Genomic DNA, 20,853 nt, shown 5'->3' on the forward strand with positions numbered 1-20,853 from the left:
AGAATAGTATGAGCTTTTGGTAGGCCAACAAGCCCATTAATTCACCTCAAGAGAGAGAAAAGCCCAGTTACGCCCCACAAATCCCATAAACTGTGTCCATGGTAATGGAGGTACTAGGCCAATCAACTTTCTTATAAAGAACGTTTAGCAAAGGGGGTGTAAATCAGTGGTCCTGTGACTGCTCATTACAGTATAATGGGTATTCCCTGTGAAAAGCGTGATAAACGTATACAACAATACAAAGGTCGTATTGGGGTGAAAATGAACACCATCATGATCTCTAATGGTTGTTGCATATCGGTGCATCAGAGTACGGTTAAACAACCATTCCAAACAGCGTTAATTAAGTTATTCAGCCCTTTGCCTGCACACATTCTTTGCCTGTCAGTCCTCTGCTTCCTCATGGCAACCGGCGATCTCTATAATGCATCACTGGCCACAGACAAAACAAAGTGCAGAGAACCCTCTTTTAGTTCAGTGGAAGATAAGAGAAATTCCTACTTTAAACAAGTTTACTGCAAGGCTTCACATGCTGATGACAGACAATGTTTGTTTCCCTAAGTGATTCTTTAGGTAGGCTATACTACTATTCATGCAAGCTTATACCACCACTACTACTACTACTTGACCGTTTAGATCTTTACAGTTCATGACAATAGAATATTTTTTTATTTGAAGATGTCGTCTATTGGATGGTTCATATTTAGACATAGACGTAGATGCAGGCCTATTTGTGATTGCTATCTCAAGACAAGAGATTTTGAGAGAGACAGCACTGAGCCAGTGTCCAGACGTAACAGTTATGCTAAGAAGATAACGGCAAAGTGTGCAAACAAAAACCTACTCACACATTTAATAATCATAATAAAAAATGAATTGTGTTATCAAGTGTTTTTCAATTTGACTGTATTAGGAGTAATTTGCTAGAGTTGGTTGGTTGCTGGTTATTCATTACTTGATGACCAAATCCTCCAGGAATGGGCTAATCAAAGCCATTAAGCTTGTTCGGCTAATAGTTCCATGAGTAAATGGAAATGATGCTAAATTATTACGCTCAACAATACACTGTCACTGACACAGTGCATCACAACACAGACGGAAGATCTAGTTAGACGGCTTGCCGTGAACAATAGCAACATGTTTTGCTATCCAAATGCATTTAATTAAGAGAAACTGGATAATTGAGGGCTCATTGAAACCATTAAACCATTGCCACCACACAACCTAAAGTTGTAATTAAAGTTGACGGGGAAACTGACGATGTACAATAGATGGGTGGGTGTAGGGGAGACAGCGATTAGTAAAATATAACATAACATATTACGTCTTCCCCTTGTAACCATATAGGTTAAATGTGTATCAGCTGGATAAAACCAATGCTGTGTATTAAGGAATTGGGCCCCACTCTCATTCACTTCCTGCTTTGTCACACTTGCTACTCCATACTGCGACAGCTACAAAATGCAGATATGAACTGATATGATATACAAATGGGCCAAAGAAACCATGAGAACCATCAGCAACTGCCAATAGGTCTGGCCTAATGTTAAAAATAACTCTGAAATGCACCACTCAAACATTGTAAATGCAAGTACAGCTATTATACAGGTACAGACTGTTGCCTAGATTTGTACTTATGTTTTAAAGTCTATATATAATATTCAAACGGTCTTACTGTCATCTCATTCTGACAAAAACGCTAAGATCAACCACTACAAACCTGAAACTCAGAATTCTGGCTTTATTCTCAGATATCTGACTTTATTCTCGGAATTCTGACTTAATTCTCGGAATTCTGACTTTAATCTCAGAAGTCTGAAATCGCCCTCTTCCGTAATTACGCCTTTTTTCAGTTTTAGTGAATTTAAGTTTGATATCAATGGCACCACCTAGAGGTTAAATTTGTAACATGCATTTCGTATTATTTTTTCTATATTCATTCCCTCTCTATTACACCACTATACGATTGAGACCAGGTTGAACAAATGGACACAGATAAATGTCACTCTTTCTTGCAGCATAAATTAAAAAAGACTCATTTCAGTTCCATCAAGAAAATGAAGGATAGTATATTTCAACAAAATTAATAAGCTTTGTTGATTCTGTACACATGCACAGCATTGAAGCATCTTTCTTAACTATGTTTCTTCAAATTGAAACAAATATAAAGATTAACAAGTGACATTAGTATTCATGTAATATTAGACTCCAGATTTCTCCTGTTGTGAATATCAATTGCTTTATGTTGGACGTTTTGTCAACACTGTGCCACTTCGCATCAGCAAAATCTGTAAACTGTAACAGCCCCTCATGTATTCAACAAAAGATCATCCAAAAGGGGCCTCTCATAAACCACTAAAGCTGTTTTTCTAAGTTTTTTTAAGACCAAAGGTCCCGGTTGGTGCACTTTTGGATTAATTGCTATGCACTACGATGACTCTTGATAGAAGAATGACCAATCCACTAGTAAAACTTCATCCATGTGTTTGTTAAACTCCAATATTGAGCCATTATGAGGCCTCCCGCCCTGTCTATCTCGATTGGGCAGGGCCCATGTGGAAGTAATTACCCCAAACAGGGAAGGGAAATTACAGAGAGTGAAACCACGGGAACTCTTGCCTGTGCTATAACCGCTTCCCATTCACTTGCATATGTACTCATACACCATTACACTCACACGCATGTGTAAGAGCAAGTACACACCCATGCACACATACGCACAAAAACACACACGCACACATACAAACACAAACGGACGCACACACATGCACACACTCCCTTGCCTGAAGCAGAACATTTCCCCTAATGTCTGTGCGGGGACAATGCTGCAGTGTGTTGGACGGGAGTACTGACAGACTAGACGGCCAAGCTTGTAAATTCCTTGAAAATGTGAGGTGGGTGGCTGCAGCTCACCGTAGAGGAGCCCAGTCAGTAAGTCATCACTTTCAGCCCGAGGGGCCTAACAGAGTCCGGGCGTTATAGGGCCCCCCTGCGGCTACAAGCACAGTTTTGTTTCCTGCGCTGACTACCCCACGGTGGCTACAGTGGAAACATAATTTACCTTGTTCAACGTTTTGCCTTTCAGTTAACCTCCCCCATCTCCTTCCCATAAGCTGTATCAGTGGGAAATCCAGTGCTTGACCTTGGACGTGCACATAACAAGAACCTTTATTGTATGTGCTGAAGCTCTGTTTGCAAGGCACGTCAGTGTTGATAAAAGGTTGGAAGTGAGTGAAAATTATAGGCAGCAGTAGTTAGAACATAACATGAAATGTACAACACATCTAAAGCCAATGGAGTATTTGGTTGTGTTATTGCAGCTGTCAAACATATGGTAATTCCTCCCATCTGCCACACAGTGTGCTGGCTCTAAAACCAGTCAAAACAAGACCAACACCAGACAAAACTGTGACCAACAATAATCACAACATTCCCGGATTGGATGCATGGTGATGATGATGATGATGATGATGTGGAACAGGCCCAGCTAAAATGCTATGAAAATATGTGTTCTATGGAAATGGCCCTTGCATTTATTGAGTACAGTATATGTGTAAAATTGTGAACTTAATAATATAGCCTTAAACACTTTTTGTAAAATGTTTATTGTTGATTTACAACCAAGTCCAAGGACTTATTCTTCTGTTTTGTGAAATATTTTTTATTTCTTTATTTTCTATTTTTCACTGGCTGTCGTTTTTCCGCTATCTACTACAACATTTCCCGTTACCCGGAATTTCTTGGAGGAAGCAATATTCTTTAAACCTATGAATAAATAAATCAGACGTTTATAAAAATGTTTAACAGGCCTTAATAATATTTTTGAATACAAACTAGAGCTTTTAGGAAAGAATCTGTCCCAAACTGAAAGTAAAATAAAGTTTTAGCCAATACTGAGGCTAGCAAGTTTAAGCTCAAAGACAAAACTAGATTTTCAATGAATCACCATATCTTGGCTCCCTGCTGGCAGAACAGACCAAATTGACCAGTGACTACCAGGCGTTTCCACTTCAAATAAGGCCATGCCTCAGCAGCTGCCCGGACATCATGGCCATGACCAAACCCGTTACAAAATAAAACATACAGTGATTCTGAGACAGAGCCCCGAAGACATTGTCATATGTGAAATAAATGTGGTTGGTGCTACAGCGATTTGAAGACATAACTTACTCTCCTATTAAACCCTTTTGTAACTACTACAGCTGCAGCACTGTCTCTGTGTGACGTTGTAGCAGCTACATAAATTGAGTAAAGCTGCGGGAAAAATTAAATAATACAAAATAGGACCTGGGACATCACCAATAGACATTTTATAACATGTTTTAACTTGTATCATTACTTTAACTCTCCCCCCAATCCACTTGCATCCCATCATGCTGCAAACTGTTAAGAAGATATCAACGAGCTGGTGGGATCCCAGTTGAAAATGACAACAACTACCATTATAGAAGCTGTAGTGCAAATTTAAGTTGTATGTTTGTTTGTCTGTGGGTGTGGGTGTTTGTTTGTTTGTGAGTGGGTGGCCCTCTTTGTTTATGTTACCCTGCAAATGCCAGCCATTAACTGTGTCTGTGTACTTTTGAGTAATAAAAGTCACGACAAATGGTTTGAAAATACTTGAGAAAGAGGGTGAAGGAGCCTAGATAAAGAGAAATTGTGGTGCTATAAAAACATGAAGCAGCTCTAACAGAAAAAAAAAAAAGCCTCCAGATCCCCTTTGGCTAGAGACCAGTTAGCAGCATTAGTCTGAAAAAGCGCTTAAAAAAAACACTCTATCCCCTGCCAACTCCCCAAAATCCATCAGGCCTAGATCATGACTAATTATTAACAGACCTGCTACATGTCGAACACATTTAGCTTCCTATTATTTTTGGATATATTTCCTCCATGTAATCCTGTGCCTTTGCATTTGACACGAGGCCTGACCTCCTCCAGAGCCACACCGTGGTCATCACTATCAGAATTCCTCCTGACTCATCCCCATTCCATTGGCCTGTCCATTCTAGCCCCCAAGCTAAATGTTATGGCAGGCAACCCGTAGACTCAGTCGAAGTTCTGACATCAACAATGAGTGAAGCCATTGCCATAGGAGCTTGCGTCTCAGACAAAACATTGCATTAAAAAATTGAGATGAAACTCCACCTCCCTCCAATCTTTTCTTTTCACCTTTCATGATTTCTATTTTTTGTGAATGCTTTGTTATTGTTCTTGTTTGTATTTCTTCATTCCATCAACAGCATTGCCATTCATTAGACAACATGTTCTTATCTATAGTCATTCCACGTCCTATCTGAAAAGAAAATTAGGGAAGGATCATATACCAACTATGTTTATATATCTCCAGTGGGCTGGCACAGCCAGCAGCGCGTGATGTGATTATATATATGTCTCAGTGTTTCCAAGAGGAGGATGGTCGACATTCCTTTGCATGCAATAAACCTCCAGCCCATCACGTTGAACAAATAATTGCAGACATGCACCACATTTCTCTTGATAGCACACCCCATAAGAGAGCTTTGGCAGAAGTCCAACACGAAAGGACTGTAAATCATGACGTGTGACATCGTGTAGTTGTCAAGACAGATGCTTTGTTTGTGTTCACCTGTCGATTACGTTTATCCCAATACAATCAAGGTTTCTGTACACTTAAACAATGCAACAACTTCCCATAAAACCCTATTTTTTTCCATTGCCCCCCCCACAAATCGACTCCTGCAATCCCTTCACTCTCTCTCTCTCTCTCTCTTATTTTATCTTCCCTTCTCTGGTTCAGCGTTAAGCCAAGAAGGCTGGCCATTAAGTAGAGTTAAACACAGGAAGCGGGCCTTCAGGCACGGCAGTGCTGTTTACACAGAGCTAGTCGGGTTTCAGCGGCACTTTGAAGTGATAAGCGCACAGGAGACTGTCTGTCACTGAGGCAGGGGCCCGAGTGCTGTTCCTATTTACCCCTCTCACATTCTCCCCACAGTGATCCACTGAGCAGAGGGGGAGAGGCAGATGAAGGAGGAGTGAGTGGAGAAGAAGGGGGTTGGCTAGGTTTATATTCTTTCTAAACATGGGTCTTCAGTCAACTTTGATCACTGATCATCACCTGTTTTGACCTGTCTGTTACTACACCCCCCCCCCCCATCAGTGGAATACATGGCGTACGTGTTCATTATATTGTATCTTATATAATGGCTTAAGCTCTCATATCACAATAAAAAATACTCACTAGGTGGTCGAATATTTTACTCTAAATACATGAAACCTTATGGCAGCTTAATACAAGAGATTGCATACTGTTTAGTAGACTTTTTAAAGGGATTTAATTTGTTTTGGTCCGTTTATAAACATAGATATTGTAGGTTTGAATCTGCAACTTACTTTTGGCTTTCACTGTTGTTTTGATATGCAAGTATGAAGGATCCCTGAGCTAAACTGAGAGCACAGACAATATCACAGGGTACAACGAATAACAAAAACTTAAGATAATTCTATACACCAACATAGTAATCTAAATTGCTGGAGTCAACATTGAATTGGAGAATAATTTAAACCATATAAAAATAATGCCGCTTGTATCACTCCAGAAACCAACATGCTGATGAGACTGCTACCTAATACCTTACTTTACTTCATACCTTAAAATAGTCATCCTTAATCTTTTCTCCAGCATTCTATAAATGCATTGAACGTTAGTACTTTCCAAAACAGAACACCAGAAGCTGTGTAATAAGCAGCATTTTATTGGCAGCTGCCTACCAAAAGGCACAGAGGTACTCAACTGTCAAAACAGCAAATACAAAAAACTTCACTGTAGTAATTAATAAAAAATAATTATAGGCCGTACATGAATGTTGCGATACACAACTTACATCGACTTTACATGATTAAAGCGACTGACTGTAACTCAATAAAACAATACAAAAAATATATAAAAAATGAAAATAATCAATGTCAGAAGGATGCCGTATAGTCTGTACATACAACAGTTGTGTGTGGGGAAAAGAGTTCATGCATAATTCAAGTGATAAGGTAGCGATAATACCATGTCGTACAGTTTATTCCAATTTTGAGTTCTAAATGTTAAGTATATCCTCAATCTGATTGCTACTCTAATTTATTTCACTAAAAAGTGTAAACAAAACAGTACCATTGGTATTTTTGCATCACTATGCAAGGTAACGCAAACATGGACAGACAAAGAAACAATGAACTTAGAAAATAATAAGGTTCACACAACCATTATTTACAATTTCATGTTAACAGCGAGGAACCATCACAACCAGTAACTCAATCAAGGCTCATTCACCTTCTTGGTGAACCTCCATTCTACCTTTTGACAGTGGCTGTGGGTTACACGCGTTTTTTGTATAAAACCCATGTTGGTTCTCCTATTTGGTGTGCTGGCACATAGCAAAAACATTCCTACACTGTTGTCTCTCCTTGCTGGCTGTTTACCAGCCTGGTGTAGAATTTGCGCCAGGAGTGCAGCGTCTTGCCGGACCAGATCCAGAACCCAGAAGTAATGCCCACGATGAGGGTCATCAGGTACTTGATCATGTACACCGTGAAGTCCGGGCTCATGTGGGGTCCAACCTGCGCCGGGCACGGGATGGCCAGGCCCTTGCAGCTGTGGCGCACCCAGCTACGCTCCCAGTGGGGGCGGAAGGCCTGCTCGTAGAAGAAGCAGGCGATGACAATGGTGGCGGGCACCGTGTACAGTACGCTGAAGACACCGATGCGCACCATCAGGCGTTCCAGCTTCTCCGTCTTGGTGCCGTCGTGCTTCATGATGGTGCGGATGCGGAACAGGGACACAAACCCGGCCAGCAGGAAGGAGGTGCCCGTGAGTAGGTAGACGAAGAGGGGTGCCAGCACGAAGCCACGTATGGAGTCCAGGTTGTTCATGCTGACAAAACACACACCACTGAGGACGTCCCCCTGGATCTGTCCCATGGCCAGGATGCTGATGGTCTTGACAGCAGGCAAGGCCCAGGCGGCCAGGTGGAAGTACTGGGAGTGGGACTCGATGGCCTCGTGACCCCACTTCATGCCCGCGGCCAGGAACCAGGTGAGAGACAGGATGACCCACCAGATGGAGCTGGCCATGCTGAAGAAATAGACCATCATGAAGAGTATCGTACATCCCTCCTTTTTTGTGCCTTGGACAATGGTTTTGTAGCCCTCTGGGGTGAAACTGTCATTGCACACCACCTTGTCCCCCAGGAAATAGCCCACTATGTAGGCTATGGACAGCATAGAGTAGCAACCAGATAGGAAGATAATAGGTCTCTCTGGGTATTTGAAACGTTGCATGTCGACCAAGTATGTGGTGACTGTGAATAATGTGGATACACAGCAAAGCACTGACCAGAATAAAATCCATATGCGTGCGAATTTGATCTCCTGTTCACCGAAAAACATATATCCTGCACTTCGTGTGTTTTCACAAGGAGCGGCGCAATCCACTTCGCCTAGAAATTTATAATTTAGATAGGCGGGGACTTGGAGAACGGAAGGACAACGAAACTTTTTCGTTAACGTATCTGGATGGCCGTTAACATTTGTTGTTCCTGGCACTGGCACGAAAACCGGTGGTACTGTTGCGGCGGAGTCGTTTTGCCCAACGCAAATGTTCCCGTTTCCCAAAACAGGAAAGTTTTCGCAACGGAGACGTTCTGGCCATTGAAAGCCAAACTTGTTCATAAGCGCCTCGCAGCCCAGCTTTGCCCTTTCACATATAGAGCGACACGGTGGGATGGCTTTTTCCAGAACAGTACACACAGGCGCATACATAGAGCATAAAAAGAATTTCAGCTCTGGTGAACACTGTACCTTTACCAGAGGATAGAATTGGTGAACCTCTAGTCCGGCGTCTTCTTGATTATAATGACCCACCAAATTGGGCATAATCGTTTGGTTATATGCAATGTCCGTGCACAATGGTATTGAAATAGGCTGGCAAAATCCATGCTCTGGTGGAGCTATTCCGTTGTCCGCGGCGGAATATGTAGCTGTCGTGAGCAGAATAACCCAACTAATATGAAACAACATTTTCGTGCCGTGTACTTACGGTTGTTCAGCTAGTTCAAATTAGAGTAAATCCCGGAGAGGCAACATTCGTCGCCCTGTGCGAATAGCATTTGAAGACAAACTCTTATTTTTAGAAGAACTCGTGGACCGCCACTATCTTTTTCTCAACGCTACCCTGCTCCGCGTTGCTCTCTGACTTCATTGGTTGACGCTACACAGCCGAAGCACTGAGACTGTTTTAAGTTCCCCTTGAACTCCGAGTAAAGGCAGGCAATGGTCTTGCACCCGCCCAACATCACCACCTCCGACAACACATTATATATATATATATATATATATATATACACACAGCCAGCCAGCCAGCCAGACAGACAGACAGACAGACAGACAGATAGATAGATAGATAGATAGATAGATAGTAAGGTTAATGATATCTGACATATGTCTATATATCTGTCTGGCTATGTCTGTATATAAAGAAACGTATGGAAAACTTTTTTTATACATCTATCGAGTTACCATAGAGCTCGTAAGTCCGCCCCTTCCGGTAGACCCACATGGGACCTATGAGATTGTAAAATATGAATGAGTTTCAATGAAGAGAAAGTGATTATTTTCTGGTCCCAGTCTTTATATGCCCTGGATTACGCATATGTTGTTTGTGGATTTAAATTATAATTTTTCATGTCAAGAGTTTGACCGTTTATTGTGCAATTGTTCAGTTAAAGGCTGTAGAGAAAACACAATGAGAAAGACACGTCTCGTATGTGACGTCACGCTCCCTGCGACTGGCGTGGAATAGCTGATAATCTACACATGCCCCGACATATGTATTTCACCTCTTGGAAAAAAAGCGTTGAAGTGGAGCTGAGAGATCGCTGTCTGTACATGAGTGGTGGTGACGTATATCATTCGCGTCGAGAGCAGCGAGGGGCTTTAGATCACAAAGCAAAACCTAACATCAAACTTCCTCGCAATTTTTTTGTTTTCTTTGCATGACATTTTTTTTATTTAAATCCACAAACAACATATGTGTAATCCAGGCCATATAGAGACTGGTGCATTCTCAGTGGTTAGTTTCATGTACTATATAGTGGATTTAAATTACCCAGAATTTGAATTACATAAAATATTCCCTACATGTTACCCCCGTATACCACAATGCAATGCGGTCGTGTTCTTCCGGAGGAGAAGAAGCTGAATAACCGCGAAAACGAATACATTTAATGATGGAGTCTCTGGCTTTCGTTTAGAAATGTCAACAATTTATTTGGGATTTAACATAGAAAATGTAACATTCAAAATTAATTAAAAAAAACTTGATCAAGGAAATGTAACATTCAACATAAATACAACCTTCAGCTTTCCTCGTGATATGAGTGCCCGTGCCGTGTTCCAATATCCATACTATCCGTACTTACTAGCCTAAGTTTAAGTATGTAGGGCGTTCCGATTCAGATCGGGCGAAAATAAGTGTACTGAAAGGACCCGGATGGTGTACTCAAAACGGTCAAATCGCGAAGTGTGGATCGCCGTACACTTTTCGTACTCAACGGCAGCCATTTTAGCTACGTAGCGGAAGAGGGCTGAGCCAAAGTCGGCGCATTTTCCACATAGCCTGCATTTATTGTCATTTTGTAGTTTGCTTTTGCTTTTTATAGCAGCTAGGCGTGAAGAGTTCACCGTTCAAAGCGGGATGTTTATTGTGGGGGGGGGGGGAGCCGCGGCGGCAGTCGTGATCGTAATTTCCGGTTAGTGTACCACAGAGTATTCGATTTGGAACAACACTGACATCTGAAAATTAGCACACTTAGTGAGTGCGGATAGTGTACTTCGTTTAAGTGTACTCATGGAAGTATGGATATCGGAACACGGCACCGGTTTGTTTACATGATGTGGGCGCATTTGCCTGCTTCACACAAATACCCGGCGCCTTTACCGACACATGACGTTTAGAAATGTTCAGCGTAGTGTCCAAATTCTCGTTTTTTCGTTCCCTATATAGTGCAATATATCATAAACACTATACAGGGAATAGTGAGTGAGCGAATATGGAACGATTCCGAACACAGCTATTGAGTTTTCTCTACAGCCTTTAACTGAACAATTGCACAATAAACGGTTAAACTCTTGACATGAAAAATTTTAATTTAAATCCACAAACAACATGTGTAATCCGGGGCATATAAAGACTGGGACCAGAAGATAATTACTTTCTCTCCATTGAAACCCATTCATATTTTTCGATCTCTTAGGTCCCATGGGTCTACCGGAAGAGGCGTGACTGGATGGGTTGCCATGCAGTTCGGCTTTACCCTTCCCCCACTTACGTTGATTGGATGACTGTGATAAATCGGTCCATTGCCACGAGCGCGCCCAACAGTTGACAAGTTTCTCCGGTTGTGCTCGAGATCATGTTAAAACGCTTTTCTCAAGCATTTTGCCTGTTCTACTCTTCTCTTTTTTTAAAAAAACTATAATTATGAAATCCTGAAAACCTCAATAATCTCAATAATTACCCAAAACATGAACTTACGCTATGTACTAAGGTAAGTTGCCTCAGTTATTTTTTATCTTGTAACGTGGTGTCACTTTTAGGTATCAACCAACGTTAGCCCAGCAAATTACGATATTTTTAGCCACCACTTCCAAACTTCAAAGTTCCTGTCTAGCAAGTCAAATGTAAATCCGAACGTTTAAAATAATTATCAAATTTTAATTATGGTTAGAAATGCCCGATATTCCAATGACGTATTTGTATGGCTTTCTCTAGGTCAATGATGTGTTAAAGAGTGAAATCAGCAAGTTATTGAAAATCAATATGGCATATGAAGGCTTTCGGAATACATATGAGTCAATTCCAAACTATTCTACGAGCAAGTACAAGGTAAGCCCATGTACGGCAAAGGCCTACGTGATTTAGGAGATACCAGATGATGAAATGGCAATTTATAAACGACTAGACGTGTCGCCGCATGTGCATTTTCCTGAAGAAAATGGGTGTGGTGGGGTGAGCCACCTCGTCGTGTGCTCCATGTTCCGTGAGCATGCTAACATTGTTATACCAGAAAGGCTCATAAGCAAGCAGGCCAAGTTTCAAGCATGGAGCCATTAAAGAAAGGACTGCGGATTTCTTTAATGCGGAAACAATGGCGCCCATTAATTCCTATGAAAAAACTGCTCAATGGGTCAGGGAGGGAAACATCAAGGAGAGATTTGCTTCCGGATCATGGGAGCCAGCCACGCCTCTGTCCATGACGTGTCGGATGCAGAAATATTCTCGTGGTCTAGCATTGTAGCATCATAAGCGAGAGGTCTATCTACACATCCCTCGGCAACTTGAAGTGATAAAAAGAAAACACTGCCTAAATACATCAACGTCATTCATGTTAAGTAAAAGGAAAAACCTCGGATACGAGAAGTTAACTGAGCCGTGCGCTGAGCCCTCTCGGAGGCCGGGCCGAAACATTTGTTTCACTACGACTCCTTTCAGTTGCCCTACCCTCCTGCAAAAAATGAATACAACGGCTAATAAAACGCTTGAGGTGGTGTTTTGGAAAGGGAAAACTTACATTTTATTGGTACATGGTATAAAGATAATTATGAGCCTTTGCTTGATATCCAGACATTTTTTGCGGAGACAAATTCCTGTTCCCCACTTGTATTGAATGAACGGAGATATCTACTTCTGGGCCCCTTGAAACGAGGGACCCGTCCACAGCCCGCTTAAACAGTTGCAATACCAGGCTTGGTCGCTGAGCACTGGTGGATTGCGGAAGTATGCGCTGTTCCTGGGGGCTTGGATTCAAGGCCCTGGGCCGCTTTGAAGCGGGCTTCAAACTGGCTGATTTGTTTTTGACCGATGGTGAGTTCTAGCGCCCCCTGTCGCAAAAGCGGTACTTTTTTAGAGACCTGCCAATGCGCTGTTTCTAAACTCGGGTGTTGACGTTTGAGAGTTGATAAGAGTTTTTTTTTTATATTAGTTTTTTCCTTCTTCAATTTCAATATTCAATAATTACTTTTGCAAATATTAATACAAAGTAAATGTACACGTTTTGAAAAATCGCAGGAATGGAGCACTGCACTGTTAAACTGCTATTTTGAATGATTCTTTTTTCTGTTATTTTTCTTTGTAATCTAGTTAGTCTTTTATGTTGTATTTGTCTTAATGTGCATTGTAGCACTTTGAGGTCATTGAGTTGATGTAAAGTGTGTTATAAATAAAATGTATTATGTGTGCAATTCTTTGCAATGGGCGTGGTTTTATACTTGCAACAGTGTAGTAGCAGATAATTACCAAAATCAGGTGGAAGAAGAAAAAAGTATAACAATAGTGTGGCTTGCTTTGCAACCACACTAATGATTATTACATTACATTTATTAATGCCAATGGGCGTATGCCAAAACCTGCTATTCATCATTCTGCCCAGTGAAATCAAGTAAACCAATAATAACTTTATTGAAACAAAAGGTTTTCTTAAACACATTCCAGTAAACCAAAGGGACAAAATCTGACATAAACTCAGCATTTCATTCATATTTCCACCCCTCTTTATAGTGAGGTATGAGTTATAAAATGCAAATAAATGAAAATGAGATCCACATGTGCAGTGTGTGCTTATATGGGACATGGATTTCTCATATACAATTTAACCAGGATTTTGCACTTACAGATGTCTACTTGTATAACATGCATCAATAGGTTAACTCAGATAATCTTTAATTATATTGAGGTATGTTTGTAGCTCTCTGATGACAATGCTCATGTATCATTACAAATTCCGTTTTACCTGCAAGGATTTCTTATGATAATTAACTTAACATGCAGATTCTTGAAATAATCACATATCAAGCTAGGTCTAGCTTGATATGAGACCATTTAATTGTCTCACAGCTCCTCCTTTTTGCTTTAAAGGCAAGCCAAACACAAGATGATGGGGCATATGGGAGTCTGGGACAGCCTCTCTTTCCTAGTCCTAGCTTCAACCTGCCAGAGAACCACCACACACCAAGGCCAAACAATGCCGAAGATCCCTTTCAACTTCTGCACTGTTCCCAAAACAGTACCAGGTATTAATAATAACACATCGTTAAAATATTAAATTATGTAAAATAAGTTTAAGGACAATAAATATGATTCACAAGTTTATAAATGTTAAGAACAAGAATGATTAAGTAATAAAGTAGCTAAAACATGAGAGAGTGAGAGCCTTTCCCAAACCTTCTGTGACACAACATAGAATGAGTAGATGCTGAGTCTTAAGTAGATTTGAACCAATGCTCACTGTTGTGATAACTTTTAAGGATGCTGAATGATGTCTAAATACTTTGTTCTTGTCTTCCTTTTCAAGAAACCTGTTTGATGGGACTGATTGTGATAGTGTTGCGGATTTATATGGCCTTGTTTCAAACATTTTGGAAGATGGCGATTCATCTGACCACCTCAACCACACCGAGAGGTATGTGTTTTGCTGTAATAATGGTTACTTAAGAAAAAACAAGTTAATTATGCATCACTAATTAACTAGGGCAAAACATATTTTCAAAAGGTGTAGCCTGTGTAGTATTTTATGTTGATGATGGATTTATTGAATGAAATCTTACTTCTCTCAGGAATTCATCTAAATTCACATCGATCTGGTCTCCCCAGACGATAGGCAATGATTTGCTACATTACTCTCAGTCCGACGCATCAACAGAAGCAAACCCAGACCAAGTACAAGGGCCGGTCATTTCTAAAGAAATTAGTAACATGATTCAGCAGTTCTATGGCTTCAACACCAGCAACCAAGGGCTTTCTAAGTCATCCAATGGCGACATGGATGGCTACAATCCCCACTCTCTGAAACCAAGTAAGCCCCCATGTCTACCAATGCCCAGCATGGAGAACGGTTTCCTGTCTGCAATGTGGGAAAGTCTACTTATCGGGAAAAATATCCCGATCCAGAAAAATGCCTTTGGTCACCAAGGCGAAATGGAAAGCCGTTTAGTTAATGATTATAAAGACCAATATATCCAAAGCAGCCCCGAACAATACCAGCAAAATTCACCGCAGGATGTCAACAAACTGGTCAGTCATTTAATGGCCACTAAGAAAAGAATGGTTGAAGAGAATAACCATTTTAAATTGACCAATTCTGCAATGTCCCCAGACAGTGCATTGAGAACGCCAGTAAAAAGGGGTCTGGGGGGAGATATAGGTCCAGTGCAGAGAAATCCAAATGGGGGCTTCATGCTACATACATTCCAAGACAATTATCGTTTCCAAGGTCATAACACAAAGCACATTCAGCAATCAACTTCCAATTCTGCTCCATGTAGCCCCATAAAGTCATACCAAAGTAACATAACCCAAAGCCTAACCACAACGCCTAATGTGAACCAGGTTCTTAACCAGTGCTCCCAGGATCAGATGCAGCAAAGCCAGCTGACAAACATGGCTTCTAGGGAGAGAGGTTATCTGCCCTTCAACCAACATCAAGCAGTCTCAGGGTTTGGACTTGGCACATTTCCCCCAATTCAGAGAAGCCCACTTTACAAGCAGGACTTAAGCAGAGGGGATGGAAGAAATGTCCACCATGTACCGGGACAGAGCCAGATGGGCATGAGTACAGAACCCTTAAGAAAGGCAGATGGTGACGCGGGGCTTCGGGGAGAGAAGAGCAGGCTGCATAGCACTGCTGGTGCTTTTGTTCAAGATGGCTTCCTCTCCACTCAGCGCACAGAGAGCAACACAAGACTACATACCAACCCTCACAACAGAGACGGAGTCCCCCGACATGGACTCCCACAAAGAAACAACTTCTACTTCCCCAAATCAGGAAACACATATGGCTCTCAGAGATTTGATGTTGGCAACAGCACAGCAGATACTGGGAAGCTGCCACAGTTTCTGCCCCTTGCATACCCTGTGAGTGAGCCAAGGCCGAGCTCCTTCCAAATGGGTGTTAACTCCAACTCTAACCTGAGCTCTAGACCCTCTCAGCCCTATGGAAGCGGGCCGCCCTGCCGGGACTTATGTGACAGAAGGCCAGAAGGGGAATTCGCAGCCTTAAAACCCAACATCGCTTTCCAGATGGCCCAGAGTGCAGGGGGGAGTATGTATCCTGATATGGCTTCAACTAAGTCACCTCCACCGATGACCAAGAACCGAGGAGGACCTATGAGTCAGCTCCACTATTATCTGGAGGAATGCTGTGACCAGTTAGCATGCTTGGAGAAAGAGAGGAAGAAGGTACAGACTAAATAGATCCTAAATAACTAACTTAGTTATGCATGATAATCTCAAGCTTATAACCTCATGTATTTTGTATTTTTAGTCTGTGATCCTTCTTAACAAAACATTTGCTGGGAGACGGGTTAACGTCGCAACCAGCAGTCTTCTGCCGAAAATGCCACCCAACCCCTCCAGAGTGGACCGTCTCATTGTTGACCAGATCCGTGAACATAGCAGGGTGAGATCCCAGAATCCTTGGTAGTGTTTTATTGCATTCTTTTCTTTTACAAAACATTAAAAAATGTTATAGAACAGTTAAGTTTACGGACCAGGTTTTTCAACCCCAGCAAACCCAGCAAGAGGTACTTGGGTTCCATCCCCAAGGTCCACAGTTTACATATAGGAACCCTTGAGCAAGATGCACAACATTTATCTGTACCTAACATTAATCTGAATTCATGTGGGTTGCTTCCCATTAAATAATCTGCTTAATTATCAGTAATTCTAGCAGAAAAGCGTAAGTGATCAATCTCTGGTTTCTATGTGCTACAGGTGTTGAGCCTTCTGGATAAAGTAGACCCCCTGAGCAGCTTCCCCTTCCAAAGCTACATCCACTCAACTCTTGACCGTCATTATAAGGCCATAATTGCTACCCAAACCAGACGCAGGGAGGAGTGTATCAACTTAACCAGCCAGCAGAAGCAGGGAAGCACTCAAGGTAGGGACCACAAAGGTAGACCAGCAGCAACGCTGCAGCGTTGGGACTATTGACTAAAATCATGGATTTTCTTTGAACCAGATATGCCCTTTATTTTTTGACAGACATCATGCCGTTGGCCATGGCGTTGAAAGACTTATGCAGCGCAACCAGGAAAACACGCACAGCCCTGTGGTGCACCCTCCAGGCCACCGTCCCCATGTCTGCTGGCGTGCTGGATATCCATGGTGATGCCGAGACCCCCGCGGTCACAGAGGAAAGCATCCCAGCAAGAAGGTTGTAGTTCTTATCAGGGATTCATCAGCAACGGCTTGAAACATTTGGTTTGAGAAAGGTTTACCAAGCTTAAGACATGTCAAGCCTTGTTTGGTGTTAAAAAAAGCTCTATAATTATCCCAATTCATTTCTAGGATTTAAGTGGTGTGGTAATCAAGGTAAACAAGACTAACATGAATTGAGAACTTGAGATTGTCTGGTACCTGAAGCACCACACTATCCCTAAGCATTTAGGATCTTCTGGTTAGATATCTTTTGGTAAGGGAAGACTCCGTAAAATGTTATTTGTCCACCCATATCCTGCCAATCAATCAATATGAAAGGGAAAACAAAGTATTTATGCACTATTTATGTTATTTAAAAGAAACCCGTTAGCCCACAACGATAATAATTGATTCATACCTACAATCATTTGAAATTAACGTAACATTTTCAGTAACAAAAAACAAGTGTTTGTTACTAAACACACTATCATTTTAGTCAAACCAATTTGATCAGAAGTTCAAAACATACAAATCCAAAATATACCTTGCATGTTTTGAAAAGTTATAAAGCTTTTTACAATTAGAAGAATAGTAACACCTTTTCCTATAGACTATCATTGACAAATATTTGTTTAGATAGGTGTTTGAACCTGTCTTTTGCTAGTACATTTTAGTTTTGAATGTCTAGGTCTTACACCTAGCACAATACTATGTTATCACTGCTCCGTTATACTTAGTGAATTTCCATAGTTCTCTCATTTCTGTTGTCGTTACATTTACCATTTAACTAGTTCCATCAACAAAACTGAAGCTGTTAAACTGTTGAAAATGTTATTTTATTTAAAAAGTAGGTGAAATAAACTCATTGTTAAAATAAAGTTCAAACATTTAACCATATTACAGAATGTTAGAGGTAATTGAGTAGTAGTCGTGTTCTTATTCTCATACAGATGTGCATAGACACTGAAACTCTAATGCAAGTGGTTATGAATACTCAACATGTCACCAGTTGGCTTCATGCAAACTCTGATATTCGCATTGGATCTTCACAAGCTATCGGCACTAAGTTTAAGGTTTGGTACATCATTTACAAACCCACTTCTCCTTGAATCGTATTTATTTCATTCGAAGCACAGTGTACTACACATTTTGTATGAGCTGGATCCTCACATCGGGAAAATCAAAATCTTAATGACACAAATAACACTGACAGATGTGATCATCTGAACTGATAATTTGTTTACTGGTAGATCTTCAAGGATCAGCACAGAAATAGGCAGTTGGTAAACGTTTCTCTACACCAAAAGATAGCAAATTGGGTCAAATTAAATGTAGGCATTAACCAGACCACGAATAGGAAATCAACAGTGCTGGAATTACTTTAGATTTTGCTTGGTGACATCCTTGAAGGGCTCTTTTGTACTTTTTATCTTTTCCGTTCACCTTTCTGTGTGCGCTTTTTCTCCTTGTCTTTTCTGTCCACCTTGGCCAGTTTATCCTTCTCCCGTTGCATCTTGTCCGTTTCCTTTTTCTTCTGAGAGTCCTCCCGGGCCTGTTCCCTTTTCTCCTTCTGCCTGTTCAATACCTGCTCCACATTAGTGTTCTTGAACAAGGCTGCGGTTATCAGTGAAGGAAACTGAGGAGAATGCTCTGCTGTACCAGTTTGACTATAAATTAAGTTCAGGTACACATAAGATTAGACTCCATGACAATGTGACGCATGAAAAGGATACACTTCTCACCCCCCGAAAAATGGGCATTACTTGCGGCCTCCTCTTCTATACCTTCAGTGCTTGCATTAAGGAATTTACATAACAATATAAATTGACAGGATCAATGGCTCAGTCCAAATTATTTTGTTGGGAAAATACATGGTTAGCGTAAGTGAATATTCATAGAGCAAAGCCAAAAGTGTCATTGTAATTGTGTATAATATATCACAAAATCACCACAACCATCAGGTTTTACATAAGCAATGGATGAACTGCGATTTGGACTGCGCTGTAAAACCAAGGATATTCTTCTTCGTCTGTGATATTGGCATATTGAGCCAGGACAGCCTCTTTATTTGTCTTGGAGTCTCCGGAAACCTCTTTCGGTTTCACCACGATCTGGGCCTGCTTCTCCATCAGGCTGGCAATGGCTTGAACATCAGCTACATGGTAAACAAGAAAATTATGTTTTAATGCTTAATGCAATTTATATAAATCTACTTTGATTTTACAAGATTCCAGATTGCTGTCAATTTGCTGTCAATTATCATGGGTGTATAGTAAGATACTTGCCATCATCATCGTCGCACTTAGTTGATCGATTACAGTGTTCGGTCCACTGATTGATAATCTGTTCGCAGACATCTTCGAGCTTGTCACCCTCCTACCAACAAACAGGAAAAACAACCTCTTGGGAATAAAAAATGAAGTGCTTTGTAATTGTAACATAAAAGTATTTGGTATGGAGCACAGTATTGGTAACTATTAAAACCACATACATATATATTGATTACAACACCATGATTGGCGAGTCAATCTGGAGTCTGCATTAAACCCAAATGAGATTTTGGAATGTTAGGACTGCTCAACAAACTTATTTTTAATTAATGTGCAATCCTTAAATGGTAAGACTTAATTAAACGCTATTTATAGACTTGGTGGGCTGTCTGCCACACCTTCCTTAATATACCGAACAACATTTGCCCTATGAACGGAGTTCATTAAACCGCTGTAACACTTTATTCCGTGCCGGTCAATTTAAGAGCTATTATATTACTAGTACTGACAATAAATCCGAGTAGAAAGTAACTATATTGCAACTTAGACGTAGCGGTAGTTGACATGCTGCTGTAAGGGTTTACCAAGAATGCAGAGAGTATTCCTTGTAGCGTTTCTAATTTCTCTTCTTCACATTCCACTTCTTGCAAGACTCCTAAGAGATATGCTCCGTACACCTCACGATCAATTTCCAACGAATCTAGGCGATCATTTAACCATTTTTCAAACTCGCCGGCGTCTGCCACGGGCGCAGCCATGTTGGCCGATTTGGGTCCTTGGACACGACGCTGTTGGCCTGTTGATTGCCTGTGAGGTTCAATCAAACGTGGTATGCAGCATGCTATGTTGTCGTAAACAGTGGTTTGATTATTTACGCTGACACTAATATGTGTATTCAAAATTAAAAGATGACCGATATATTTGACTTTCGGAAATTAACAAAAAGTTGACCAGATTCCGGAATGTTTACGTTGTTTAACGCCCACTAGAGGGCGACAAAGTCCTTCACGCGAACATATCCAGACACCGGTATGCTTCTAATAGTAATCAATGTTTAACCTGAACTGTTTTGAACATATTAGGAGTTGTAAGTCCCTAGGTTTTTGCAGGATCTAGCATATGCCTTTCTAAGTCTTAATTTGTCCTTGGCACGTTATCATTGCCAGGCTATGCTTGAAACTGTTGATAGCCAGATCCTGAAAAGTAATTATTATGGGTTGTTAAACAAGAAAGGAAGGATATTGATAAACCCTACCATTTTGGTATAGGGACACTTTATTACGTTTGTTCTGTGTGCCTGGTAGACATTCAAGTCACATTGCCAAAAGAGCAGGAGTGCAGGGATCAACATCAGCGCCGAAGCCCCGCCTG

At 41.1% G+C, this 20,853-nt stretch overlaps 3 protein-coding genes across 3 annotated transcripts; 1 reads left to right on the top strand and 2 right to left on the bottom strand.

Moving 5' to 3' along the window:
- Positions 1-6,707: 6,707 nt before the first annotated feature.
- On the bottom strand, positions 6,708-9,263 carry fzd2 (frizzled class receptor 2). The gene has a single exon (XM_079746399.1). It carries the CDS (start codon positions 9,037-9,039, stop codon positions 7,411-7,413), a length of 1,629 nt encoding a protein of 542 aa, XP_079602525.1. The 5' UTR covers positions 9,040-9,263; the 3' UTR covers positions 6,708-7,410.
- A 2,576-nt stretch (positions 9,264-11,839) lies between these two features.
- Positions 11,840-17,235, top strand: moto (minamoto; the record flags this gene model as incomplete). The annotated part of the gene is made up of 7 exons (XM_079745934.1): positions 11,840-11,905; positions 13,934-14,088; positions 14,370-14,477; positions 14,632-16,252; positions 16,338-16,472; positions 16,787-16,952; positions 17,057-17,235. 7 exons carry the CDS (start codon positions 11,840-11,842, stop codon positions 17,233-17,235), a joined length of 2,430 nt encoding a protein of 809 aa, XP_079602060.1.
- An 841-nt stretch (positions 17,236-18,076) lies between these two features.
- ccdc43 (coiled-coil domain containing 43) lies at positions 18,077-20,241 on the bottom strand. The gene is made up of 5 exons (XM_079747203.1): positions 20,067-20,241; positions 19,498-19,588; positions 19,232-19,367; positions 18,946-19,001; positions 18,077-18,826 (listed from the first exon to the last, which is right to left on the bottom strand). The coding sequence occupies exons 1-5, from the start codon at positions 20,238-20,240 to the stop codon at positions 18,639-18,641; spliced, it is 645 nt and encodes a 214-aa protein (XP_079603329.1). The 5' UTR covers position 20,241; the 3' UTR covers positions 18,077-18,638.
- Between the last annotated feature and the right edge of the window lie 612 nt (positions 20,242-20,853).

The sequence above is a fragment of the Pollachius pollachius genome, assembly GCF_949987615.1.
Source record: "Pollachius pollachius genome assembly, chromosome: 11".
NCBI lineage: Eukaryota > Metazoa > Chordata > Actinopteri > Gadiformes > Gadidae > Pollachius > Pollachius pollachius.